This window comes from Ursus americanus, chromosome 5 (genome assembly GCF_024610735.1).
Source record: "Ursus americanus isolate L20-20 chromosome 5, mUrsAme1.1.p, whole genome shotgun sequence".
In the NCBI taxonomy this organism is placed as follows: Eukaryota; Metazoa; Chordata; class Mammalia; order Carnivora; family Ursidae; genus Ursus; species Ursus americanus.
In genome coordinates this window covers 51,017,977-51,045,932 of record NC_142131.1, presented here as the reverse complement: position 1 = coordinate 51,045,932, position 27,956 = coordinate 51,017,977, and the positions used below count along the sequence as shown (strand labels likewise).

Here is a 27,956-nt window from a genome sequence, read left to right as displayed (position 1 = left end):
CACAGGAAGATGTGTTTCTTTGGGGGCTTTGCTTGTCTTTGTGAAGTATGTTGTAGGACAGTTTCTGACCCTTTCATTTATAAAGAAAGCAGAGTTGTGTTTCTTACTAGCAGGAGATTCATTTCTATTAAAAAATACTAGGGTGGCTCAGTTGGTTAAGCATCTGCCTCCGGCTCAGGTCACACGATCCTGGGATCCTGGGATGGAGCCCCGGGTTGGAGCCCTGCTGAGCAGGGAGCCTGCTTCTTCCTCTTACTTCCCCCATTCCCGGCTTGTGCTCTCTCTAATAAATAAAATTGTTTAAAAAATAGTAATTTTTTGGTCATTGAAATGTGAATTCAGTGTAATTATCTGCTTTGGAAGATTGAGGTGACGCAGTGATGCTACAGAAAGTCTTTGAGCTTTATCGTGATAGTTGAGGTACTTTGCAGCATAGCGTGTTGCTATCCGCCCCGCCCACACACACACACTCACTCACTCTCTCTCTCACACTCATTTTCTTCTCTGGCAGCTAAGTCCCACGTCAGTGGCATAATTGTACTCACGTGGGCCTTTTCAGGCGTCCCCTCTCCCACATCTGCAAAGGAGGAGGACTGAGGCTAGGATGGAGTAGTGTAATTACTCTGCGGGGTAAACGGACAGTTTGCTCTTTGACAACAAAGAAAGGATGGGAAACTCATGTGGAAATGGCCTTTTCTGAGGTCCCCTGCCCTCTAACAACTGGTTTGGTTCTTTCCTAATGGGATGGAGATATCCCTGCAGGTTTTTTTTTTTTTTTTTCTCCTTCAAGATTTGTCTCCCATGGATCCCAGGGGTCCCCCAGCGTGTGGGGAGGCAGTACAGACTACTAGTTTAAAGATGATTGAGGCTCAGGGCATCTGGGTGGTGCAGTCAGTTAAGAATCTGACTCTTGGTTTCGGCCCAGGTCCTGATCTCAGGGTTGTGTGATTGAGTCCCACATCAGGTGCCATGTGGAGTCTGCTTATAGTTTCTCTCTGCCCGCCTCCCCCCCCCCCCCCATGCACTCACTCTTTTTCTCAAACAAGTAAGTACTTGTCTAAAAAAAGGTGATCAAGGGTGTTGGAGGGAGATCACAAGTACAGGAATCCTAACTCTGCCATGTACCAGCTGCTTCAGGTTCCCTAATGTTAGCAGGTTTCATTTTCCTCCTGTAAATTAGAGGTAATGAGAATATCTTTTTAGGAAAGGAGTGAGGATTAAATAATTACACTTAATGAGCAAGTAACATAATGTATGTACACCTGAGGGCATGGTGCCTGACACAAAGTTAAGTGCCCGGCTGGCCATTGTATTATTCTTATGTCTATTTCATGCTGTTCGCATTGTTTTTAAAAACCATCTCCAGAGATTTTTCTGGCCTGCTTGCTGAATGCTCTCCTTGGGTAGTGACCGATTTTTTCTCTTAAATTCTGTCTTGTTTGTAGGCAGACAGCCAAGTGGACTTGGTCCGGCAGCATTTCTATGAAGTATCGCTGGAGTACGTCTTCAAGGTGCAGGAAGTCCAAGAGAGAAAGATGTTTGAGTTCGTGGAGCCTGTAAGTAGATGCTCAGGGTTTGTTTCATGGTGTACCCACACTTTGATCCCCAGCCCTCATTTCACTGCCTAGATTATAAAATGTTCTAAGTTGCTGATGAAGAGGTTGACCAGCCCTGGTGCTGTGCCTTCTGCTAAGTAGCAGGGCTCTGTCAATCTGGGTGACCCTGGATTGTTCCCAGTGGCCATTCCTGTGCAACCTGAGCAGTAGTGATGGTGCATTCAGGGGTAGTTGCTTCCTCAGGCCCCTTATGTTCTGCTAATTGGTGTCTAGGTGGAAGGAGGGTAGGGGCAGGGGTTTTCATCTTGCCCAACAGTAGTGATTACACCTTAACTTTTCATCCTCCCACTCCCTTCCTTTCTTCCCCAAATAATCCAAATGTAGTAGTTGCCCAAGGATAAAGGGGAATGTACATACTACCTTTCTCTTTTTGTCTGCTCAGTTCAAAGCCCCTCTGCACTCCTTCCATGCATTAAAAGGTGCTGTATAAAGTGATTTCTCATTATAGTTTGTTGTAACTGGGGAGCCAGGAGATTGTGCTTAGTGAGCCCTAATGGGATTTGGACTTGGTCACTGTGTCCTAGTTGGTACAAAAGGTTGTCGTGTGGAAACAAGTCTGGCTTTACTTGAGGCCACCAAAGCACGGTCGTGGCCTGGTGCAGTGGTGGCACTGCCCTACCCCGCTGTGGCACTCTGAATGCACATGACCAGGATGTCCAGGAAACACTAAAAGAGCATATAGGCCTCGATTTAAAAGTCTTGCAGACCTTGGATTCTTCGTTAAAAATGCTGGCTGCGATTGAGATCCCAGCCTGGGGTCTCTATAGAAACAAGATTCTTTTTTTTTTTTTTTTTAATGATTTTTTATTATATTATGTTAGTCACCATACAGTACATCCCCGGTTTCCGATGTAAGGCTCGATGATTCATTAGTTGTGTATAACACCCAGTGCACCATGCAATACGTGCCCTCCTTACTACCCATCACCGGTCTATCCCATTCCCCCATCCCCCTCCCCTCTGAGGCCCTCAGTTTGTAGAAACAAGATTCTTACCTACCTAGATTTAAGAAAGTGATTTTCTTTTTCTTTTTTTTTTTTTTTTAAAGATTTTATTTATTTATTTGACAGACAGCCAGCGAGAGAGGGAACACAAGCAGGGGGAGTGGGAGAGGAAGAAGCAGGCTCATAGCGGAGGAGCCTGATGTGGGGCTCGATCCCATAACGCCGGGATCACGCCCTGAGCCGAAGGCAGACGCTTAACCGCTGTGCCACCCAGGCGCCCCAGAAAGTGATTTTCTTAAGCAAGCAAGAATAAAACTGTAAGAACCTGAGAGAAAATAACCACTCTTTTTAGTAAAGAGTGTTCTGTGCTCCATTTCTAATTTATAAACTTCTGGGATGCTTTTTAGGCATGTAGACTTGCTAATAGTTTTATCAGAATCCAGTTGGCTTTGGAATCTGATGCTTGCATTTTTTACTATACCGAAACTGTGATCTTGAGATTTCTACTCTCTGCCACTTCATCTGGCAAATTGTTTAAGGTCTTAATTACTTCACTCTTCTTATCTGAAAATTTGAAACTTTAGAGCCAACTTCCTGCCTAGCAGTGGTCTCTGTCACAGTCTCAGGTCAAAATCCCCATGTTTTTGCAGAGTCTGTGTGGTGGGAGAAGCCATCTCTCAGACCAAGCAAGCTTATTGATTTCCCTGCTTAGGGCACAGAGTTGTTAAAGCCAGCCATTCGATGAAAGGTTTACCGAGGACTGTTTCCTCTGGCGTGGGCAGGCATTCAAAAGCTGTCACAGATTGAGCCTTGGGCATGTTTAATTGATTTTACCAGATTTTGTAGAGGAAAACAACAGTATGATTGTAATAATCTCTGTGTACACATTGATATTATTCTACAGTTGCCTGCTTTTGAGGACTTTGATTTTAACTGGCCCATCTTACATCTTTGAGGTGATTTTTTTTGTTGTTGCTGTCCACTTTGACCTCCCAGTAGGTGTTCCTAGTGAGTCAGGTACTGTATCTGTTAGCTTTTGCTGGGTAACAACCACAAAACCTCATACAGCAGTAGACATTTATTTTTCCAAAATCTGGGGGTTTCTGCCGATCTGAATTCAGCTGGATGACTGCTGATCTAGGTAAGCTTTTCTTCTCTTCCTCCTCCTCTTCTTTCTCCTCTTCCTTTTCTTTTTTTTCTTCTTCTTTTTCTTCTTCTTCCTCTTCTTCTTCCTCTTCCTCCTCTTCTTCCTCTTCTTCTTCCTCTTCCTCCTCTTCTTCCTCTTCCTCTTCTTCTTCCTTTTTTTTTTTTTAAAGAAACCTGCAAGGAAAATCTTTCTATTTCCTAGTACTCACTTTTAGTATATCAGTGTCTTCAGTTTTTGAGAGGCAGTATAATCATTGGTAAGGGCTCCAGAGCCAGATGGCCTAGATTTAAATCTCAGCTCAGCCATTTCCTAACTGTGTGTTCTTGGGGAAGTTACCTATTTCTCTGAGCCTTAGTTTCCTTCTCTACAACATGAGTATAATAATATCACCTACCATAGACAGATGTTAGGAGGAATAACTTAGTTTATCCATGTATGATGCTTAGAGTGAACCTAATTAGCACCTAGTTAGTATGTAATTGCTAATTAGCACCCAGTCAGCAATTACTTTTTATTATAAGGTAGAGGACTGTGTAAGCTTCAGTCAACCAGGGTCTGCTTAGATGAGCAAATGAATGAGTCAAGTGGCAGTATTAACAGGGCCCACCTGTTTTAATAGAAAAAGTCTTGGTAAATCTGAAAGCATTTACTTATTACCAGAAAAATTGCTTAAGATCCCACTGCTGTTTCTGAGGAATTCAAAGCCTCACTAGGGAAGCACGATGCATATAATAGAGAGGTAGCCGAGGGAGCAAGCAGCTCAGTGCCAGTTGGGTCAGGAGGGATCACGTGGGGAAGTGCCAGAGGGGTTTAAAGAGTGGAAAACAGTTGTGATTTGTGGATGTGTCCCAGGCCATGCAGGGAGGCACTTGGAAAGCTAACGAAAAAAATTTCTGGTCCCTTATTAGAATGAAAAGAAAGTGGTAAGATCTTGCCCACAGTTAAATTAAATGAGTTGGTTGAGAAGCTGCATGTAGAATTCACATGTTCAACCTTCACTTTTTTATAGAAGTTGACATTGCTCAACCTACGACCTCACGGGCAGGTCAGTGCTTCGGGAGCTATGGATAGCAGGAGGGATTGATCCAGGACACTGCTAATTGGGTCCGTGGTTGTCAAAGCCTGAGAAATGCAGAGTCTCAGGCTCTACCCCAGACTCCAAAATTGGGGGGTGGGGCCTAGTCATCTCTCTTTTAGTAAGCCCTCTAAAATGATTCTGTTGCACTTCTAAGTTTGAGCCCCTGGCTGAGATTGTGCAGAAGACCCTGAAATAACAGTTGATGATTATTGTAACTGTGTCATATGCTAATGATTCCTTCACCTCCATAATGTCATCCAGTCCTTACACTGTCTCTGAGGGTAGGTAGTTGCTGTTTTATGTCTGTTTTCAGATGAGGAAATGGAAGCACATTTATTCTCTAAGGTGACATCTGGTACCTAGCAGAACTGGAGTGGCCTGGCTCTTAGTCTCTCTGAAACAGTATTTGATAGCTTACAGGTGGAAAGGAAACCAACAAGAAATTTATTGAACTAGATTGCTGGGGCACCTGGTGTGGGTATTCATATTTTGAGGTGGTTGCAGTCAAGGCAATCTTCAGCCATTCAAGGAACCTCCATGCATATTGACTATGTTCATTTGTTTCTTAGAAAGTAACTTCAAGTACCAGGACGTTATTGACCTTCAGAAAAAAGAAACAAAATTTTAGTGTTCAAAGGAAGAAAATTCAGACTTCTGGGATCTAAACCATATTTTTGTGTGTGTGCTCCGGAAGCCTTTATTTTCTTGTTGAGGTACTAAATGTTCTGGAGATTTTGGATTGCAGATAATGACATCCTGATTTCTTGAAGGTGAAGCCACGTTCCGTCTGTTCCCTGAGTTTTCATAATTGAAGGTTATGGAGTGCTACGGAGAACTCATTCCCCACATTCATCAGACACTGCATTCTCTGAGTTGTACCTTGAGAATATTTTTTGGTGCTGTGCCTTCCTGTCCTTTCTCACTACTTCTGCCCCATCGTAGGCCTTCGTTTTTTTTCCTTTGATTTGTTGCATCCTACTATCTTGGGCTCTCCCCTTCCCCAGGCTGGGCTGAACACTGCCTCCACAGTGCATCTTCTAACACATCCGTCTGAGCAGATCCCCCTTGCTGAACAGCTCTTGTCAGCACTCCTGTGCTAAGGCCACCGCATAGATGATCTCCGTCTTCACCGCCACCCAGTGCAGTAGGAGGTAGCATTAGTGTCCTCCTGGACAAGAGGAGTTACAGGGCTTTCCGTGGCTTGCCCAGCACAGGTTTTCATCACTCTACTATCTGCCTTTCTCTTTGTCATGCGAATGAGTGATTGTTGGTGGTTATATTTGCTGGTGAGGGCTGCCTTAACCAAGTACCACCAACTGGGTTCTCAGAGCAAAAACTTACTGCCTTTCATAATTCTAGAGGCTGGAAGTCCAAGATCAAGGTGTCAGTAGGGCCATGCTCCCTCTAAAGCCTGTAGGGAAGTTGTCTTTTCTTCCTTGTAGCTTCTGCGGGTTTGCTGGCAGTGTTTGGCATTCCTTGTTTTATAGGCCCATCACTGCTATCCCTTGTCCTCGTGTGGCTGTCATCTCTCTGCTTCTCTGTCCACATAGCCCCTTTTTATGAGGACACTGGTCATTTTAGGTCAGGACCTGCTGGCCTGATTTTAACTTGAGTACCTCCATAAAGACTCTATTTCCAAATAAAGTCATATTCTGAGTTACTGGGGTTAGGACTTCAACATAATTTTTTGTCAAGTGTGGGGGAACACTATTCAGCCTGTAATGGTAGCTTTATTCTATGAATGGAAGCAACCTAAATTTATCAGATAGTCCAGAATGCTACAACCGTCACTAAATGAAGAACTTACATTTTTCCTTACTTAAAAAAAAATCTATATCTATATATAGATATCTATATCTATGTTGTCTGGTAAGAAATAGATTTCTTTTAGTTATTTTCTGAAGAAAATAAGGATGGGGGCCCTTGAAGGCAAAGGGAGGTGGGAAAGGTCTTTCTGCGGTATTTCCTTTATTGCGCTGTGATTGTGCGTCGCTGACTGTTCAGGGAGGCGCCCGTGTGGACGTGCTGACTTATCTGCCAACCACCTTGAGGCTACAATGAGCTTTTCCTCTGTGTGTTTGAGTACAAGCATTTCTTTGAGGCAGACAGATGATCCCAGCTCTGGGGTCGGAAATTTCTATGGGCCTTGCCCAGCCCTCTGGGGAGTGGACTGTCATTTCCCACTGGGTAATGGATTCAAAGGTTCATGCAGTGTGTGGGAAGGGGATGTCAGGAGGTGGGCCAGGGGAAGAGAGATGCTGCCAGGGGAGAAGGGAAGTGGGCCAAAGATAACAGTATCTATGGAATCATTTCCCATAGAGAAGCGGACAATCGAGCATGATATCAAAGGAAGTGAAAACCAAAATAAATGCTAGTAACTCTTTCCTTGGAGCACTTGTGTGCATGCCCAGGTGGTGCCTTAGTGAGCTGTTGGAGGATATTTAATTACCTTGGGCAAGAGAGGCCCCATTGACTTTAAGTGGAAGATAAATCAGAGTTAACAGGAGAAATGACTTTAGAATTAGCTGCTTATCTTTTGCATTATTCTCTAGGAGAGGATAATTCAGTGCCTTGGAAAAGTGATGGGCACAGCATTCTAGAATGGGGGCGGGTGGGGGAGGGGGAGGAAAAGATAAGAAACAACAGTTTTCATTGTGAACACTGACACTTAGTTTTGGCATAAGGGCCTCTTCTTCTCTATTACTGGAGCCTTCCAGGTGGAAAAGCCTGAGCTTTCCTCTCAAAAAAGTATTTTATATAGGGGAAGTTCAAAAGCTTCCATCATCTTTCAAGAAAAGAATTTATTACTAGTCTTTGGTGACTATATGACTAGATCTTTACCACTTGTTCACTGATTTATATTAGTGATCTGTATATGGTGTCACTAGGTATTTTTTGAGCCAGAGCAAAGGCCTGCTTTCTGACCTCTTGTGAGAATCTAAGGGGGATAGTTGCTCTGGGGACAATAGTGGTGGGAAGCCGGGATATCATATTATTAAAAGCTGGGTTTTGCCTGACTTCACAGTATTGAGCTCTTTAATCAACTGGGCTGGGCATGTGGCTCAGTCCAAAGACCATTCTTTGCTCTGAGTTCAGGTAGAGTAGCACGTACCTTAGTGCTTACCATTCCTGCCACAAGCCAGGTGGGAGATGAGCGGGGGTGGATTAGTTTCCTTTGCCATCATTGTTAGGGCTGCCTCTCAGAAGAGAGTTCTCTCAGGAGAGTTAGGTGAAAAAACAAAGTGAGAATATATTTCATTACTAAAGATATGTTCATTTTAGGGACCGGAAAATTAACAATATAAAGTAAAGCAACTGTATCTTGATGTAACACGTGTTAGAGGCAGGTGAGGGAGGTCAGAGTGGACCACTGAGAAAATATGAGTTGGCATTGAAAAGTTTGAGCTAGAACAGGGATGGAGTCCCGAAATGCAGTACAACAGAGCTTGTGACAAGGTAAAGTTCTGGTTCTTCTAAAAGCTTGTTGAGGCTTTTATTACAATCCTTTCTCCAGGTTGAGATTTGGAACTGAGGCAAGATGCCTAGAACTTAGGAAGGGGCCAGGGAAACATAACAACAGTAGATTTGTGTGTAGGTTCGGGGTGGAGATAAGGTAGGGACATTGGTTGAGCCTGGAGAAATGAAGACAGGCAGGGCTCAGGGTGGGAACATTCCTAGTTTTCACTGTATGAAGTGTGTTGTGAGAACCGTGCTGAACAGGTGCTTTCACTCTTCACTCAAGACAAGACTACGCAGTGAAAGGACTTAATACCTTTTAGTTCAAGGGTATTTAAAGGAGAATTTAGGGGAACCATCATAACTGAAGATGTGGGAACATGGGAATAATTTAATAACAGCATCCCTAGTGTTTACCTGTGGATAGTTTTAGGGAAAGCACAGAAGCACACTTAAGCTGAAGTCTGATCTGGGTCTGATCTTTGATTTGACTTTGCCTGTTACACTGTGGACTCAGGACATACCATCGTCCTCTTCTCCCCTCTCTGTTGGCTGGCAATATAACTATACTTTTATGCATGGTAACCTGATACTACACGTGTATTTGATGGAGACTGAGTGGGACTTGAAGGAGACTGGTCTTCAATTTCTGAAGAAATGATTTTCTTTGAGGGTGCTGAGGCTCAGAGTAAGAGCTTAGATGTTGGTGCCATGGAGACCTGGTTTCAAATCCTGGTGGCTGCTTACTTTGTCTTTTGGAGCAAGTTACTTACCGTTTCTGAACTTGCTTTCTCAATATTGAAATGGCGACAACAGTAGTCCTTACCTGCTAGGCTGTTATGAGCATTTAGTGAGAGCAGACATATGATGTGACAGTGCCTGGCATACAAGTACACTCAGTAGATGTTAGGCATTTTTATAGCTTGTTCTATCTAGCCTTTCAAACCAAGGTTGGAAACTCAGGTAAAGCTGCACAATACCTATTTAGCATGCTAATGTGAACTGTGCCCTTCTTTCATTACAGCTCCTGGCATTCTTGCAAGGACTCTTCACTTTCTATCACCATGGTTATGAACTGGCCAAGGATTTCAGCGACTTCAAGACTGAGTTGACCATTAGCATACAGAACGTGAGTGGGCAGAGGGATAGGCTTCCTTTCCCTGGTTGAGGAAAGGAAAGAACACAAAGTATGGGTCTAAGTGCATAGAGATCACTTATTTGGATTGGAATGCAGATGAGGAAGATGGGTCTTGCTTGGGTTCAAAGGGCAGCTGGGGGCAGGCATTTGTAGGGTGCTTGGTGGCCCCAGGTTAGAGCATCATCCTCTTTTCCATTATTTCTAAGCACTATTTATGTTCTCGGAAGTCCTGCTGATATTTTTGTTTCAAATCTGTAGCACCAGAGTCAGGATTTCCTTTGGCAGTGGACGGCCCAGCCTCCCTTCTGTGCATCTAGCTGCCTGGCCACAAGAGACCTTGGAGGGTGTTCAGGTGTTGGGGGTGGGGCATACATACTGGCCTTCAGCTCAGAGGATATTATCTTGGTTCAACTTTCAGTAAGGCTCACAGGAAATCCAAGTTAGAGCCATTCACTCCCAGTCTCCTTCCCCAAATTTTAACCAGCAGGACCTTTCGGTGCTCAGAATTGTGCTAAGGGCCCTTTGGTTAGCAGTTACCGGTCTCAAGCCCCTACTTCACTATGTGGCTGGCTATATTAGTCTGTATGTTGTCTTTGTCTCTAGAGGATGCTGTGGAGAAAAGAAACCCAATTGTGTCCCTATGAGTTGTATTTCATGGATTTAGAAGCCCTGCCATGGTTCTCTTTTGGAAAACAGGAAGTTGCAGAGTCTCGGACAGGGTTTCACAAAGCATGGCTTCCCCTTAGGCCAGCTTCCTCAGAAGGTAGACTCGGAAATGGAGGTTTACATGTAGCAAGTTTACAGAGGAGTAGGGTCAGCAAAATCACCTGTGAGAGAGAGGGCAGCAGACCCCTGCAGGAGAAGTTGAGCTGTGAGGCCTCAGTCAATGCCCTGGGATGTCCTGGAGCTGATATGGACCTTCACAGTGGCCTCAGTAGAAGCAAGAGTGCCAGGCTTTGGGCCCCTTCCCCTTTTACCCCTAGCCTTGACTAGTCATGGGGTGCAGGTTGCACTGGGGGCAAGGAGTTACCTTGAGTGAAGCAGCTGCCTTTTGAAGAAGGAACCACTTATGAACCATCAGCAAGTAGTATTTCCTGCAAGTGGAGAAATAAGTCCCTCTGTCATGAAGGGTGCTTGGGGACCATTCTGTGAACTGTCTGAATCAGGGTCCCTTGGGATGCTTGTTTAAAATGCACATTTCTGGGTCCAGAGGTCCTAATTTTTTTTTTTTTTTAAGATTTTATTTATTTATTTGACAGAGAGAGACAGCCAGCGAGAGAGGGAACACAGCAGGGGAGTGGGAGAGGAAGAAGCAGGCTCCCAGCGGAGGAGCCTGATGTGGGGCTCGATCCCATAACCCCGGGATCACGCCCTGAGCCGAAGGCAGACGCTTAACCGCTGTGCCACCCAGGCGCCCCCCAGAGGTCCTAAATTAATCTTTAGGGGTGAGGCCTGGACATTTGTGTTTTCTGCACATTCTCCAGGTGATTTTGATGGTTTTGAGAGTCATTCTGGTATAGGCCTTTAAGGTCAAAGGATACTTCTTGAAAGTGAATATTTGCCTGGTTCCTAGGTGGCTGAATGTTCCTTATCTGGTTTTAGATCTGAGGGTTCCATAGGCTGATGTGAATTGTTAGAGATGGGAATAAGGTTTCATTTCTTTGATTGAAATAAAATGCCTTTCATCCTAGACAAGAAATCGCTTTGAAGGCACCAGGTCAGAAGTGGAATCATTGATGAAAAAGATGAAGGAGAATCCCCTTGAGCACAAGACCATCAGTCCCTACACCATGGAAGGGTACCTGTACGTTCAGGAGAAACGTGAGTGCTGATGGTGAACAACAGCTTGGCGTACACTCATGCCTTTTGCCCAGGAGGTGGGGGGTGCACAGCTTCCGTAAATACAGATTTAGGTGAATGAGAGTAGTTGATAGTTGCGTTTTTTAAGGGAAAGATATCCAGAGGTCTTCTCTACCTCCCCATGATGTGTTCTATTTTCTTTGTGACCAGAAATTCCCTTGGGAAGGGGGAATTCATTGAGGCTCTGTGGTGGTTTTTTCCTCCGTAGTGTCGCACTTAACATGCCTGCACCGTAAGCATGGCTTTACCTATCACACGCTTGGCAGGCTGTTCCGGAGCCTCACATGCTAGACCTTACTGTCTATCAGCAGTCATACCTTTGGGTGGAGTTAATATGGAGTGAATTTTTTCCATTCAAGACTTGTTTCAATAAGGACCAAACAATCATGACTTAGGCCGGACCCTTTCTACAATTGCTGTCATGTCAGCACTTAAATTTTATGAGTAGAAAGACAAACTTACCCTGAGAGGTAGGAAGAGAAATCCATTGTCCTGCTGATGTGATGTCAAGGAAAGAAACACCAGGTCCTGCTAACCCAAACTTCTCTGTGATGACTCACAGACGACTGCGCTAGGCCTGGGGACAAGCTTTTTGGTGGGGCCATGCTTTCAGGGTAGCACTTCCAGACTTAGCTCATGGAGTGCTAGGGATAGAAGAAGGTCAATATATATATATTTTTAATGGATAGTTCTCCTAATCTTCTATCCTTCCTTTTTCAGTTGGACATGTTACTCCTCCCAGATTTTTGCTGGTTTTGTACTCTTTACTGTCCTTCTGTTGATTCAGGGCAAGGCAAATGTCTTCACTCCTGGAAGCTTGCTAATGGAACTGAACACTTGATTGCTGTGATAATTCTAGTTAGTGATTGCCCAAAAGTTTGCTTGGCCCTAAAATTGTTGCCTGGTGACAATAGAGGCAGTAGTTGGGGTTTGAGGTTGGAGGCATTGGTTATCTTGAGAGGTTTTATGCCCTTTATTCTTACAGGGATAAGCTTTTTGAGGTTTGTAAGAAGTGGAAGGTACTGTCGTGCTGTGTTTTGTGTAGGCCTCAATATAAGGTGTTACCTTTTTTGCCCAATGAGAAAGATCCACCCCAAAAAGTTTAAGGTCAACTTGAATATAGTTCAGAGCCCACTTACAATACTTAATTTATTAATATTATTCATTTACATATATGAAATCTGTACTCACATTAATAATACAATTTTTTTCAAACACTTCACATGCTTTTTAAAACATAAATGTCTTGATTACCATTAGAACCAGATTTTAACTCTCAAACGCATGAGTCTAGAGCATATCAATGGGATACAGCTCTTTTCATTTGAAAGTGTTGGTAACTTATTACTTAGAAATAATTTGAAACTTGAAGAAAAATTGCAAGAAGAGTATAAGGAACAACCACATGCCCTTTATCTAGATGCATGAATTTTTACCATTTTCCCAGAATTATTGAGTTCTTTCTCTTTCTGGGTGTGTGTGTACACACATCACAGTCACAAAGACACATACACATTGCCATCTTTTCTGAATCCTTTTGGAACAAATTCCATACCCCATGCTCCTTTACTTTAGTGTCTATTTTCTAAGGATATTCTTTTTATGTAACCACAGTATAGTTACAATATCCAGCAAATTTAACACTGATAAGATATTTAATGTAAATGACAGCTCATATTCCAATTTCGTCAGTTGTCCCAGTAATACCCTTATAAAGTATTATCTTTTCCTTCTGTCTAGGTAGGATTTCATACTGCGTTTACTTGTCATGATTTACTGTGTAATAATTCCTCAGCTTTTCTTTGTCCTTCATGACATTGACATTTTTGAAGAGTATAAGCCAGTTCTTTTCTAGAATTTTCTTCAGTGTGGGTTTGTCTCATGTTTCCCAATGATTAGATTCAGGTTAGGCATCCCTTGTCAAATCCTACGTAAGTAACATTTGTGCTCTTCTCTGGGTACCACATCTAGTGGCACAGGATGGCCATCTGCCCCTCAGTGGTGATGTTAATTTTGGTTACTTAAAGTCGTTTCTATTATCCACTGTACAGTCACGATTCTTCCCTTGTAGCTCATTAACAGTCTATGGGAAGACCTCTTAAGACCATATTTCTCATCAAGCTTTGCCCTCCCTAGAGTTAGCATCCATTGGCAGTTCTTGACTAAACAGATGGTTACTGTGATGATTGCAAAATAGTGATTTCTCAGCTCTGTCACGCCTCCACGTTTATTAGCTGCCATTCAGCATACTGCAAGGAAGTGACCGCCCTCCCCTCCTCATTCTCTTCTTTCCTATCCGTCTGTCTGTCCATCCATCCATCCATCTTTTTATGGACTTAGGGATTTCTGTTGTATTAAGTAGGCTAAATCCAAATCCAGTACTGTCCTTATTTGTTTGGATGCTTAAATGATTTAAGGTACAGAACTTCAAGAATCTTTGTGTTGTGTTATCCTTGGAATTTTTTCTCTGAGCTACAGAAATAAATTAGAATGGTTGGTATTTTTGTCTTTGATGCTTCAATGTAGACACTTACTCCGTTGCTTTTTACTTTTTTAGTTTCCTAAGTGATATTCCATACTTGATACGAGCTCTGATACCCTGAAAAATAACTACTAAATCTTTGTTAAATCTGTTACTACTTAAAACAACAACAACAACAAACATTTCTGCTCTGTGATCTCTGAGCATCAAAGGCTAGTGTTGACTTAGGACTTTGGAGGCTAATAATGCTGATGATGCCTTCTTCCTCTAATAATATTTTGTTATTCAAGATAAAGTGATTGGCCAACCACCAGATAAAATCAGAGACTGTTAGGATTTGACTGAAGGGCATCTCCCTCTTTCCTGAGGGATAATATTGAGGGACAGACTCCTTAGATTACATTTGGGTATTTATAGTTACTTCCATTTACATCTCTGTGTCAGAGTTTGCCTGTCTGCTTTTCAGATCATCCTAAATTCGCTAAAGTACAGATTAGCGGTTTGGCAGTAGGTCAGAACCCCTGTATGTCTTTGCAGAGAGTTGCAGAGCAGCTGTGTGGGAAGCATGAAGTCATCACACCAGATGGGAGCAGTGACAGGCACTTTGAGGAGCTTTTCTGTGTTCTCTCCTCAGTCATCTTACTCCTGTCAGGGGAGAAAGGAAACTTCAAGTGGAGATTGATGATGGGAAAGTGAATTAATTTCCCCAGGGAACCTCTACTTCCCTTATATTTTAAGACCCATTGGATGCAGCATTTAGTGGGAAACAGTCTTCCCTGGTCCCTAGGGAACATCCTGGGTCAATTCCATTTCCAGCCTGTGGGATCAGATTTCTGCCTATTCCAGTCTAGATGGTGGAGACTCTATTGCCCTTAGAAACAGTTTAAGGGTAGGTGAGCACTGTGGGTTATGGGTTGTGTGTGTGTTTCCAGCATGCGTCTGACACACAGAGATGTTTCATGGGAAATACTACCTTGCAGGTCACTTTGGAACTTCTTGGGTGAAGCACTACTGTACATATCAGCGGGATTCCAAACAAATCACCATGGTACCATTTGACCAAAAGTCAGGAGGAAAGGGGGTGAGTTCATTTTTTAAATTTCATGCTTGATTTGCTTGGCTAACATAGGATGGTTATAATGCATATGTATAGCAACACCTTCAATCTGTCGCTGTCATTTTCTTTTTTTGTTTTTTTACACTTTTTTTTTTCACTGAAGTGTAATTAGCATACAGTATTAAATTTGGTTTCAGGTATACAGTATAATGATTCAACAATTGTATGCATTATTCAGTGCTCATCACAGTAAGTGTATTCTTAAACCCCTTTATCTATTCCATTCACCCCCACTCACCCCTCTGGCAACCACCAGTTTATTCTCTATATTTAAGAGTCTGTTTTTTTGTCCACCTGGTTTTTCCTTTTTCTTTGTTGGTTTATTTGTTTCTTAAATTGCACATGTAAATGAAATCATGTGGTATTTGTCTTACTCTGTCTGACCTATTTCACTTAGCATTATACCCTCTAGGTCCATCTGTGTTGTTGCAAGTGGGAATACCTCATTGTTTTTCATGGCTGAATAATATTCCTTTAAATATATATATCCCAGTTTCATTCTTTTGCATGTGGCTGACCAGTTTTCCCAGCACCATTTGTTGAAGAGACTGTTTCCCCCATTGTATATTCTTGCCTCCTTTATTGTAGATTAATAGATCATATAGGTGTGGGTTTATCTGTGAATTCTCTGTCCTGTTCCATGGAGCTATATGTCTGTTTTTTTTGCTAGAACCATACTGTTTTGATCACTACAGCTTTGTAGTTTATCTGGAAATCTGGGATTGTGATATCTCCAACTTCTGTTCTTCTTTCTCAAGATTGCTTTGCTGTAATTTTCCTTACTTTTGCACAGTAGTTCCAGGAGGAGTAGTACCCTAGACAGTAACTATAGCAAGGCGAATATTCTTAGCTTTAAGTTCTATTAGGAACTGCAACTAAGAAAGGTTTTTATATTTCACATATATACAATATTAAGTATGTCAAATGTGTTTAGATGCTAGAAATTCCTGAATGGCCTTGTCCTGTGAAACTGACGGATATCACTCTTACTTGATACAAAGAGGGCTGCCAGCTAATGGTTTAGGTGTCCTAATTATAACGTAGCAACTTTTTTCCCCAAAAGATTTCATTTATTTATTTATTTGAGAGAGAGAGCATGAGCAGCGGGAGAGGGAGAGAGGCAGGGAGAGAGGCAGAGGGAGAGGGACAAGCAGACTCCCCACTGAGCAGGGAGTCTGATTCAGGGCTGGATCCCAGGACCCTGAAATCATGACCTGAGCTAAAGTCAGATGCTTAACCGACTGAGCCACCTAGGTGTCCAAACTTAGCAACTTTTAAAACAACACCAGTCATTTTAGTATTTCTTATAGTTTCTGTGGGTCAGGAATTGGGCAAGCATTTGGATGGGTGCTTTGGGCTCAGGGTTTCTCGGGGTTCCAGTCAGATGGGGGCAGGAGCTGGAGCAGTGAGGGTTTGAAGCAACTGAAGGCTGGTCAGCTATGGCTCTCTTCCTTTCTCCTGATCTCCTTCCTCCCCTGCCCTCTTTCCTGCCTGCTCTGTTTAGTCTCAGGGCCTATCCGTCTGGTTTCTCAATGGGAGATAGTTTGGGTTTCCTTGCAGCATGGTGGCCTCAGGGCAGCTAAAGATGTCAGGAGTGAATATCCCAACAATGAAAGCAGAGACTGCATGTAGCCTTAGAAGTCATACAGCCTTCCTTTTGCTCTGTTGATTGAAGCAGTCCTAAAAGTCCACCCAAGCCCATCTAGTTTCATTGGGGAGCATGCAGACCAGCCTCTTTATGGGAGGAATATTACAGTCACATGACATGAAGAAAGTTAGGATAGAAATATTCCTGCAGGGGCGCCTGGGTGGCACAGCGGTTAAGCGTCTGCCTTCGGCTCAGGGCGTGATCCCGGCGTTATGGGATTGAGTCCCACATCAGGCTCCGCTATGAGCCTGCTTCTTCCTCTCCCACTCCCCCTGCTTGTGTTCCCTCTCTCGCTGGCTGTCTCTATCTCTGTCGAATAAATAAATAAAATCTTAAAAAAAAAAAAAAAAAAAAAGAAATATTCCTGCAGGGGCGCCTGGGTGGCTCAGTCATTAAGCATCTGCTTTCGGCTCAGGGCGTGATCCCGGCGTTCTGGGATCAAGCCCCATATCAGGCTCCTCTGCTGGAAGCCTGCTTCTTCCTCTCCCACTCCCCCTGCTTGTGTTCCCTCTCTCTCTGGATGTCTCTATCTCTGTCAAATTAAATAAAATCTTAAAAAAAAAAAAAAAAAAGAAATATTCCTGCAGCCGGCTCTGATCGTAGGCCCTGCTGTCACTGCTGTAGAGCTCCCTACTGTGCCTTTCTCCTTTCCTCTGGACTCGCTAGCTGCAGCCTCTTCCAGTGATGTGTCTTCTCTCTGTCTGCTCTTAATATCTTCATTTTTTTCCTTTTGCTATTCTACATTTCATTATGATGGTCCTATGTATTTTTTTTTTTTTTCATTCTATTGTGCTTGGGAATTGGGACCTTTCTGTATTTGGGGATTGGTGTCTTTCAGTAACTTTGGGAAATTCTTACCATTTATCACTTTGAATTTGCCTCCTTTCCATATCTTCTTCTGGACATAACTACTTTGGGAGATAGCTAACTATTTTTAACAGAAGCATTTATATTTTTCATCTGTTTGTATCTCTGGATACCATTCTACATAATTTATTTGATTCTATGTTTAAATAATTTTTAAGCTGTGTCTAATAGGTTGATGAATTAGTCCCCAGTAAGCATTTTTTGTGAGGGTGAGGGTGGCTAGGCATTACAGAGGCTAAGAGCACCAGCTTTGGAATTAGACTGCCTGGCTAAGTAATGTTAGATGCATCTGTCATTACTGTTGGCTACTCTGTCAGACTGCCCCCTTGCTCTGTACCACTTCCAATTTTCCTTCCTGGCTTTCTTTTACTTAGGCCACAATACAGGAATTTATCAGCATCTCTTTTCCTTCCATGTATTAGAGAAGAACACACCAAAGCTCTTTTAATGTTTCAGGAGTGGAGTAATGTCAGGAAAACAACATTGTTCAACTATAGAAATATAAAGAAATTATGACATTGGAAAAGATATTAAACATTAATCACTAGGTGTTCCTTAGTTTTTATACAGTGGAAATAGAGTTAGACTTGCTCTCTTGGGTTTAGCCATAGTCCTTTTCCAATCTTATCTTTCTAGAAATGAACATCACTAAATTATTCTCTCACACAGTCTTTATTTTGGGGCTTTTGACCTTGTGCTTTCCTAAACCTTAAAAGAAGAACTTTTTTTTGTGTTTGGTCTTATCCCACTGGGAAGTGAATGACGGAAACCAATTATGGTGGATGTTTGGGGCTCCCACATCTTCAGTGAGTTAGTAATAAACACCTCACTGGGCTGTTAAGAAGTTTATATGAATTAGTATATACACTCTTGGAACAAAGCTTGACACACAATGAGTTCTGTATTAGCTTGATAGTACAATAATTAATTTTCCTAATAATTCCTTAAATTTATCTTATATTTTTCTAACACCATGTATTGTCCTATATTATCCTGTTTGATCCAGTTTTCTCCCTCATAAAGGAGGACATCGAGGTCTAGAGAGAGAAAATGATTTATAAAGCCGTACAACTGATGAGTTACAGAGCTAGTCCTCAGACCCTGATTCTGGAGTCTGCATCTCTTGATTTGGAGGCGGCTGCTGCTAATAATAGTATGGTAATAGAAAAATATATAAAATAATGACTCTGCCTGACATCACTCTATATCCTCAGCTTTAGGGTGTAGGAATAGGAAGACTGGCTGTCTAGAGGTGATGCCATCTTGGTTTGTACAGGAGAATCACGTGACATCTTTATATATGATATATGTGTTTGTACAAATCTCTCTTAGGAGGTGGTGGTAGACTTAACATAGGTAATAGGGTGGTTTTTTTTTTTTTTTTTTCCAGCATGCTTTTTCACTTCCCTTTCCTTCACTTTGCTGTCCATTTCATTTGGATTATTTTCCTGTAAAAGTACCTGCTTTTCTCTTAGCTTCAGGCAAGGATGTGTGAGCAGATTTGTTCCATCATCTTGGAGACCAGACCCTGTGTGTGGTGAAAGAGAATTCCCCTGTATCCTAGCCTCTGAGATGAGGCAGCTCTCTCTGTGCGAGGTCCGGAGCAGTCCAAAGCTGACCTCGTCCCTTCCCTTGCTTGAAACCCTTCATTATTTATGTTTCCCATGTTCTCAGGTTATGGGTTCTCAGGTTCTCAGGTTCTCATGCACAATGTGCATGATCTGGCTCTTGATTCCCTTAGACTCTTTCATGCCAGTTTGCCTTTCACTCTGGGATTGAGCCATACTGGCTGCCTTTCAGTTTCTCCCAGGCTCCATGGACCCTGACCACAGGACCTTTCCACCTGGTGTTCTCTACCCCCTAAAAAACACAGTAGATAAGGCTTGTGAATATAAACCATCTCTTGCTAGGTCTTCTGTGTTTTGTGTGGTATTGTGATCCTAGGGGGTGGTTAAGTTTTACCATTTGTGGTCACATTTCCTATTTCAACAAATTAGGCAAGTTTGCTAGTTTTCCCCCTTGTTTAGAGAAAAGGATTGGCAAAGGCAAGAGAAACAGGAACTCTAAATTCTTACATGGGAAAAAGAGAAGAAATCAGGGACAGAAACCTCTATGTTTTTAGGCAATAAAAGAGCACTATGGGGTAAAATTGTTGGATTCTCTTTGTACAATGGGATACTGCTTGGCAGTAAAAAGGAACAAACTGTTGATTTGCATAGCATATGTGAATAGCAAAAGAATTGTGCCAAGTCAAAGAAGTCAGAAATAAAAGGGCACATACTATGTGATTCCGTTTATATGAAATTACAGAATATGCAAACTAGTCTGTATGACAAGAAAGCAGATTCAGTGTTTGCCTCAGAGGGTGAACTGGGTGGAGGGGTGGAATTCAAAGGACAAGGAAACTTCTGGGGGTGATGGAAATGTGCATTAGCTTGATTGCGGTGTTGATTTTATGGAGAGATACAGAAGTTAAAACTCATAAATTGACATGTACAGTTTATTATACATTAGTTACACCTTTGTAATGCTGTTAAAAACCTATTTACTGAGCATCTCCTCTGTTCCGGGGCCTGTTTGGGCTCTGGGAGCACAGGTATCAGCAAGAACAGACACAGTCCCTGCCCTCAGGGAACTTAGAGTCTAATGAGGAGGGAGACATGATTGGAATCATCGCCCTCATCAATGGGCAATTTTAGCTACGATGAGTGCGGTGCGGGAGATGAAGTACGTGGTGCTATGTGAATGCATCTTGGGGGTATTTGACCTGGTCCAGGAAGGCCTTCCTGAAAAAGTGGAGGCGGTGAAACATAGAAACTAACTCAGAGTCGGGAGGAGACCTGCAAGTCATCTGGTTTAACCCTTATCAGTCCTGCAAATTAGGGGTGCCTCGTTGGCTCAGTTGGTTAAGTCTCCAGCTCTTAGTTTTGGCTCAGGTCATGATCTTAGGGTTGTGAGATTGAGCCCCATGTGGGGCTCTGCTCTCATCGAGGAGTCTGCTTGTCCTCCGCCTCGCCCCCCCCCCCCCCGCCCCGCTTTCACTCCATGGTGCGCATGCAGGCTCTCTCTCAAATAAATAAATAAATTTTTTAAAAACCGCAGCAAATTAAGCCTGTTGCAGACATCATCAACAAGAGTTTATGTAGCATGGGCTGATGCTGTACCATCATGATGTGTTAGAACTAAAAACTAGAGATGTTTGGCTCGAAGTACAACTTGGTTTACAGGTTTTAGCTGCGTGAGTCTTGTGCCTGAGGGAAGGATTTTGATCAACATTCCACCTTCCTGTGGGTCGTGAACACTCGGGCTTGAGAAGATGGAATGATCACTCCTGTTGATGTGGCATGTTTGTGGTATGCTGGAGAGGCACATAGCATAGCTGATGTTCAGGCCTCATCTTAATAGTCTGTGTGCTCCTAACAGGGAGAAGATGAATCCGTCACCCTGAAATCCTGCACCCGCCGGAAAACAGACTCTATCGAGAAGAGGTTTTGCTTTGACGTAGAAGCAGTAGACAGGTGAGTACCTGTCACGCTTTGCTCAGGAACAGATATTACTGAATTTGGATTTTTTACCTTTTCCATTCAGTCAGAGCTTTTCTGTCATCCAATCTCACACTACCCCTCCTTTTCCAAATACTCAGTTTGGAATAGAACTTAGGCCAATTGCTGGTCTGCAAGGATCAGTATAGCTTCTTCCCTCTTGTAAGTTCAGTGCTGAGCCTCTGGTTTGGTTTGCTTTAACGTTAGGGCTTTCCCGAGAAGTAAAGTGTATTATCCTAGGAGGTTGAGTAGATGTTTAAAGAAAACTGTTGAGCATGATTATATGAGCTATTTGAGATTTTTTTGCTTTAAAAATATTTAATTTTTTAAATTTAAAAAGTGGTCCAAAAGGAATCGGGGTAAAGTGAAGGGTGGAACAAGCTGTGCTCAGTTAAAAAAAGACAGCTTTTAGTTGTAGCATTTCACCTACCACTGTGTGTATTCTCCCAGGAAAGACAGCAAACCACTTGTAAAATCACTTTTTGCAGAGGGAGCTGTGTGGTATAGTCCTCAATATTTATGGAGTCTCATTAAGTTGTACCATTTCATGGCGTTAAGCTAGTTTGACAACATTCCAATTCTTTGAAACACTTTACTTGGCAACAGGTTAATTCCTTGAGTGAAAGCCACGTGTTAAGCTTATTTGTGCTGTCTGTTCAAGATCAGCAGTGCCAGCATTAAAGATCCTTAAATCCCAGCATGATTCTCCTATAATGCCATTTCTCCCCTGTATTCACACACACACACACACACACACACACACACACACACACACATACACATGCACACACACACACCCACCGTTTTGTGAAGCCAGTATTTCTGCCCTTTCTGGGACATTTATTTACTTAGGGCCACTTTTTCCTGATTCTAGAAGATGGAGAGTGAGTGCCTTCTGGGGTGTTGGCAGGTTTGGAATGCCTTCTTCTGCCGTGATGTCTCCCTGCACTGCAACTGCTGGAGGCTGCTTGAGCTCCCGTGGAGGGAGCATGCCCTTTGGCTTTAATCAGAAGTTATGGAAACTACCTCATCTCTTCAGCACTTAGTCATTATACCTTAGACTCTCAAGTTAGGCAGCCTGGGTCTAAATTTGGACTTTGCTGCTTTGTAGCCACGTGACTTTCAGCTACAACTACTTAATCTCTCAGGGCCTCGATTTCCTTATCTGGAAAATGAGGATAGTAATAGTACCTAGTTCCTAGAATTGTAAGGATTCAAGGAGATAATGCACGTAAAAAGCTTGGCAGGGTGGCAAATAATAAATGCTCAGCAAGTGTTAGCTGTTATTTGTTAATTAGCTTGTCCTGCACGTTCACCAGACTTGATTATTTTATAAGGTTAGACTGGAAATGATGAGAAGTAAACATAATTTGTAAAGAAAAGAAAGTACCCCAGTTCTTCACCATGTTTGGGGATGTGGAAGGGTAGTAGAAAAGGGGTGCGTGAGGACATACATTGAACTAGGGTAGTATAGGGGAATTGCAAAATGTCTGCCTCACACCAAAATTGGTTATTCTTGTTTTTTTTTTTTTTTTTTTTTTTTTTAAAGATTTTATTTATTTATTCGACAGAGATAGAGACAGCCAGCGAGAGAGGGAACACAAGCAGGGGGAGTGGGAGAGGAAGAAGCAGGCTCATAGCGGAAGAGCCTGATGTGGGGCTCGATCCCAGAACGCCGGGATCACGCCCTGAGCCGAAGGCAGACGCTTAACTGCTGTGCCACCCAGGCGCCCCATGGTTATTCTTGGTTTTAAACAAATCCTCACTCAGGATGGTTTAAGTACCTTTATGTGTCTCTGTTCTCAGTAGGGAGTCTAAGGGAATTCATATTGTCAGCATCCATGAAAGAGGTGGAGAAGACGTGTGTGTTTAAAAGCAGAGTTAGTTGTTTGATGTTTGTCAACTGTTTCTAGAGACTGTCATCTCTTTGTATGGTTATTTGGAAGAAGGTGTGCCTCACATTGCAGCTGTCCCCTATCTGAAAGCCAGCTCAGAGATGATTTCTGAAGCTGAATTGTTTCCTGTTTTCTTCCTCAGAAGTTTTCCCAGAAGTTTTAGAGAGTTGCTTTTTAGGCAATTAAAACTCAACGTGGTGCCTCCTTCTCATTTCCTAATACTTCCTACCATTTTTTTCCCTTGATTATACCCTTAAAAGCTTTGCATGTCCCAATTATAAGCTGAGAGCAAATGTGTTACATTGAACATACTGAGTGGTTTTGGAAAGTGGATTTGTCCTAAGTTGCTATCTCTGGTTCCCTGGGGATGACACGGAGGGGTTTCAGTTGGGGTTCTGAAAGAGGCAGGTGAATTTCCTCATAGTAACAGGAGGTGAGTAGCTAGTTCTGTCCTATTGCTTATATTTTATATCTGTATATTGTGGTATTAGGACACCTTAAAAACCTTTCTGGCTGGGGAGAGACTGTCCCTTCCAGAGCTAGCTAATTCTTAGAGATCAAAGGACACAGCCTCCAGCATGCCACCGACATGCAAATTAACCAACCCAGAGCCAGGCCTCCTCCACCTGGCGCTTAGTCCCCAGGAGGCCATATTCCGTGGCTTTAATTATCTGAGGTCCAGGTACCAGGCAAGGAGGGCCACTCCTCTAGCTTAGAGCCCCCTGAAATTATTCAAACTAGCCAATAAACTGTTGACCCTGCCCTGCTTTGCCTTTTCCTTGGAAACTCCAATAAGAGCCACCACCTAGGCTCTTCCATCACTACCTAACAAGTAGCCCCATGGGTGCTGGCTCTTTCCCACTTTGCCCTGTTAGGTAGGCCGTGCATGCATCCTGTTTCTAGGACCTGGGAGTTTAAGAAACTTTGTTTTCTGAGGTTGAGCGTCTTCTGTGTCTCCTGGCTGTCACCTAAAATAACGTAGAACATGTATGAAACACTTCTCTGTTTTTTATATAGGTTATTATCTTTGAACTCAAAGATTAGGTTACAGTTGGGCAGAATTTTTCCTTATCTGTCTCCTGTTCTGGCTTAGGTCTTTCTGCATTTTTCTTACCCATCCAGGAAGGGACTAAGGAGAGAAGGAAAAGCATTTCCATGGGTTCATTGGCAACATTCCTGGGAGCTCTGCCCAGAGTCCTCTCCTCTGGAAGATTCCTGCACCTTGGTTTTTCCGCAGTGTGCTTTAGCAAGGAGTTGATTCCTGCTACCTTTCCAACCAGTGCCTTCCCCAGATTTCTCAGCTGTACCTGAATGGCTAGAGAGGTAGAGGGACAAAATGCAAGTTTAGCACCTAGGACATGTGGAAGTTAAAAGAGGAAATGGTTATATTTATAAATGTTTATGTAGTGGCTATTAACGTTTTACTCTATTAAGGTATGCATACATGCTAAAGTAGTATTTTGACTTAGAATATATGACATGGTGGGTTTTTAGGGTTATTCTGAATACTTACATCTTTTAGACTTAGTGCTGATATTTTATGTTATTTTTTAACAGAGGCTATAGCCTTTAGGAAGTGATATTCCAGCCAGTCAGTATTTTTCAGTTGATTCCATGAGCATGTCTCACTGTGTGGTGAGAACCACCTGTACTCAGCGTTCACGGGGGTGCTTGTTAGAGCTACAGCTTCTTGGCCCTGCCCCAGACCTACACAGTCCGTCTGACTCTCCTGGAGAGAGACTCTGAAATCCACTTTTGGAACAAGCTCTTCATTTGTCCTTTATTCTCACTAATAATTGGTGCATTAAACACCATGCCTATCACATTACAGATTTTTTAGAGTATAAAAATGTTTCCTTATTAAAAACATTGTAACAAGGAACAACAGTAAAACAAAACAGAAACCTAAAAAACTGAGGCTTCTTTATGAATCTGCTTAATTTTTACCCATATGGAGGAGAAGAATATAGCTAGTAGAAAAGGTGATTTCCAGCCTCTGATAAGAGATGACCAGGAAAAAAGCAACAGCAGCAACCATCGTAAAACTCACTTTTTAAGTTAAAGGTGGAGGAGGGGTGAGGGAACCAGCAATAAGAGAACACTTTCTAGAAGCTGAACGCTGTTCATACACTCTCATGTTATCCTCATTACAGTCCAAGGAGGATTGTGCTCCAATTAATCCACCTTACTGGTGAGGAATCTGTAGTTCAGAAGTGTGCATCTTCCCCCAGGCTCAGGAAGGATTTGAACTGAGGCGCATGGGCACTCACTGCAGGGCACCCTGCTGCCTCAAAACAGGATACGTTAGAAACGTTTCCAGCGTTAAGCCCTGGGCTGTTGGTACTTGGGTTTTAGAGATACCACTGAAGGTTCAACTTGCTGGATGTGAAATCTGAGAAGTGCTTTCTCACTGTAATCACTTGCACGTGGCATCATAAACAAATGGATGAACTAAAGCTGCAAACTAGCTTCTGTTCTTGCACTTACTGCCTCGTGACCTCCAGAAAATCCTCACATGGCTAACAGTTTAAAGAGGCAGTGCAGTTAGAGCACAGGCACCAGGCACATAGTGCACAGGTGTCCCGTGAATGCCATGTTTTTTTGGGTACACCTCTTCTCCCTTTTATTTTTAAGATGACACTCATTTCTGTTTCTCTAGGGAGCCTAGCATGAGTCAGAAAGCAACAGTGCCATTTATCAGTTGGTTTCATTGTATCACACAATACATTGCTGTTAATTTGTTCCTTCTGAAATCCTGATGAAAAGGGGTTAATCTCTGACATTTATGTCCTAAAGGAAGAAGTGTTGTGACTCTTTGACCAATGAACAAGCTGCAAATCAAATCAACTGTTAGTTCAGAGGTATGGGATTTAGATCCATAGTTCTTGAAATTTGTGTCCAAGGTTCTCTGTAAACTGAATACATTTCAGAAATCTTTTAATTCTTGTATCTAATTGCTTTTCTTTTGATATCTCAACTAGGCTTATAGTCTCTTCTCAGTCTCTTACACCCTTCTATAGTAACTTTGCATAATTACCTAATTCCACATAATCATGTCTTATCTGTCCCTTATTCTCTCTAGTGCCTTTCTTTGATTCCTTTTCTCAGAACTAGTTTTGCGGGAGGTTCAGACCCGAGAATTTGTTGAAGACCCCTGGACTATTCTGAGTAAATATGTCACAGGCTGATGTTTTCATGTCTTTGGCTTTCCTTCAGAAGGGTTTATTTTTACCAGCTTTGAAAAGTTAACGTTAGTAGAAACTCTTCTGTGTTTCTTCAGTTTTAAAGTGAAAAGTTGTTGAGGTCAAGATAGCATGTCCATTAAATCAATGTGATACTGCTTTGAATTTACATTCTGTTTTTGTTTTTAAATTCAATTTCGGGACTCTAGCATTAAGACTATTATTGGGCTTTAAACGAGTGTGTGTGACTTGGAGGGGTTGTAGGATGTTGCCACAATATGATACAAAGGGGAGTATTTTCTTACTTTCTTAGAAGATATTTATTATGAGTTGAATTGTATATCCCTCAATTCATATGTTGTAAGTTCTAATCCCCCGTATCTAAAAATCAGAATTACTTGGAAACAGGGTCTTTACAGAGGTCATCAAGTTAAAGTTAGGTCACGAGGGTAGGCCCTAATCCAGTATGACCGATGTCCTTCTAAAATGGGGTAATTTGGATATGAGACAGGTATGTCCACAGGGAGAGCATCACGTGAACGTGAAGGCAGAGATGGGGTGATGTGTCATCAAGCCAAAGAATACCAAAGATGGCTAGTAAACCCCCAGAAGCTAGGACGGAGGCATGGAAAGGATTCTCCTTCACATACCTCAGAAGGCACCCACGCTGCTAACGGCTTGCTCTTGAACTTCACAGCCTCTAGACCTGTGAGATGCTCAATTTCTATTGTTGCTGTCACCCAGTTTGTGGTACTTTGTTAAAACAGTCCTAGCAAAGGAACCCAGTATTGAATAGGGAGGACCTCCCTCAATCAAGCAGCAGCAATACCCCTGACAGCCTTTTAGATGGATGGGCCAGCACACACTTGTTGAATAATCCCATTGGCAATAAGCCCCACTTCACAAACAGCATATTGACATAAATTACCTTCCTTACTCTGGATACTCTTGATGGTAGCCTAAGCTTTCTTTAGTTTAAAAAAAAAATCATTCTTTCTTATGTCTTAATACAGAAGCATTCTTTGGTGTTTTTGTATTACCTTGCCATAGCACCGAGCATTTGATGGTTTATGTTTTATATTGGTTAATTGAGTAAAGACTAGATTTATCATTTTTTCCCCCTTAAAGTATGTCACCTCTTTTTGAGGGAGTTCAATGTAAAATTCATGGGTAGAAATGGGATTCCATCTAAAAGTAGCTGTTAGTGGTATGTGAGTTACTAATACTTGCCAGTTGGTGCCTTTCTTCAGTCACTCTGAATAATTAACTCTACCGTGAAGCATCCTATGGAAATTAAGGAGCAAAAGTAGAGAAAATGTTTGCTCAAGCTAAAGGATCATGGTGGCAGTCTTCTCCCAGCATCTCTGGATTCGTTTAAAGAAATTTCTCACAGATGTGACACATGGATATTTTCTCCCATATGTTTTCCAGGAGGAGCCACTAAGCCATATGGAAAATAATAGAAACAAAAGGCTTCATTTTGATGCACTGAATCAATGTAGTCTCTTGAGTGGTGGTGTTTATACTTGGGGAAAGGAAACAATTAGAATGCTTTATTTTTTCCAGGACTAGCTGACTCCAACAGAAGTCCATACATTTGAAGACATTATGTGGGTACTACACGCCTCATTCCCGGCATTGGCATGGGGGCCAACACAAGCATAGTCCTTACGTTCACGGAGTTTGCTTTTGATTGTAGAAGGAACAGACACAAATGCATACACATAAACGTTCATGCAACTAAAGGTATAAACTGGGGTGCTGAGTGTTTCAGCAAACTTGGAGGACCAGAAAGCCGTAGGACAAATGTAACAAACACAGGACTTAATCCTTCTGTTCTTACAGAGATTGATGGCATGACTGGAATACTCTGAATCCATTCCTTCTCTCCTTCCCTCCCTCCCTCATTGATGATGCATAGCATTATCTGCAATGCACAGATGCATAGCATTATCTGCAATGCACAGCGGAGGTAGAAAGTTGA

At 42.5% G+C, this 27,956-nt stretch overlaps 1 protein-coding gene across 6 annotated transcripts in view; it reads left to right on the top strand.

Moving 5' to 3' along the window:
- ARHGAP26 (Rho GTPase activating protein 26) overlaps window positions 1-27,956 on the top strand; it is a 414,027-nt gene that overhangs the window by 119,787 nt on the left and 266,284 nt on the right. For all 6 annotated transcript variants that reach the window (XM_045794390.2, XM_087862168.1, XM_045794392.2 and 3 more), the window contains 5 exons: window positions 1,446-1,556; window positions 9,266-9,370; window positions 11,071-11,200; window positions 14,702-14,802; window positions 20,777-20,871. In XM_045794390.2, coding sequence (XP_045650346.1) covers window positions 1,446-1,556; window positions 9,266-9,370; window positions 11,071-11,200; window positions 14,702-14,802; window positions 20,777-20,871 — 542 coding nt within the window. The remainder of the gene's footprint in view (window positions 1-1,445; window positions 1,557-9,265; window positions 9,371-11,070; window positions 11,201-14,701; window positions 14,803-20,776; window positions 20,872-27,956) is intronic.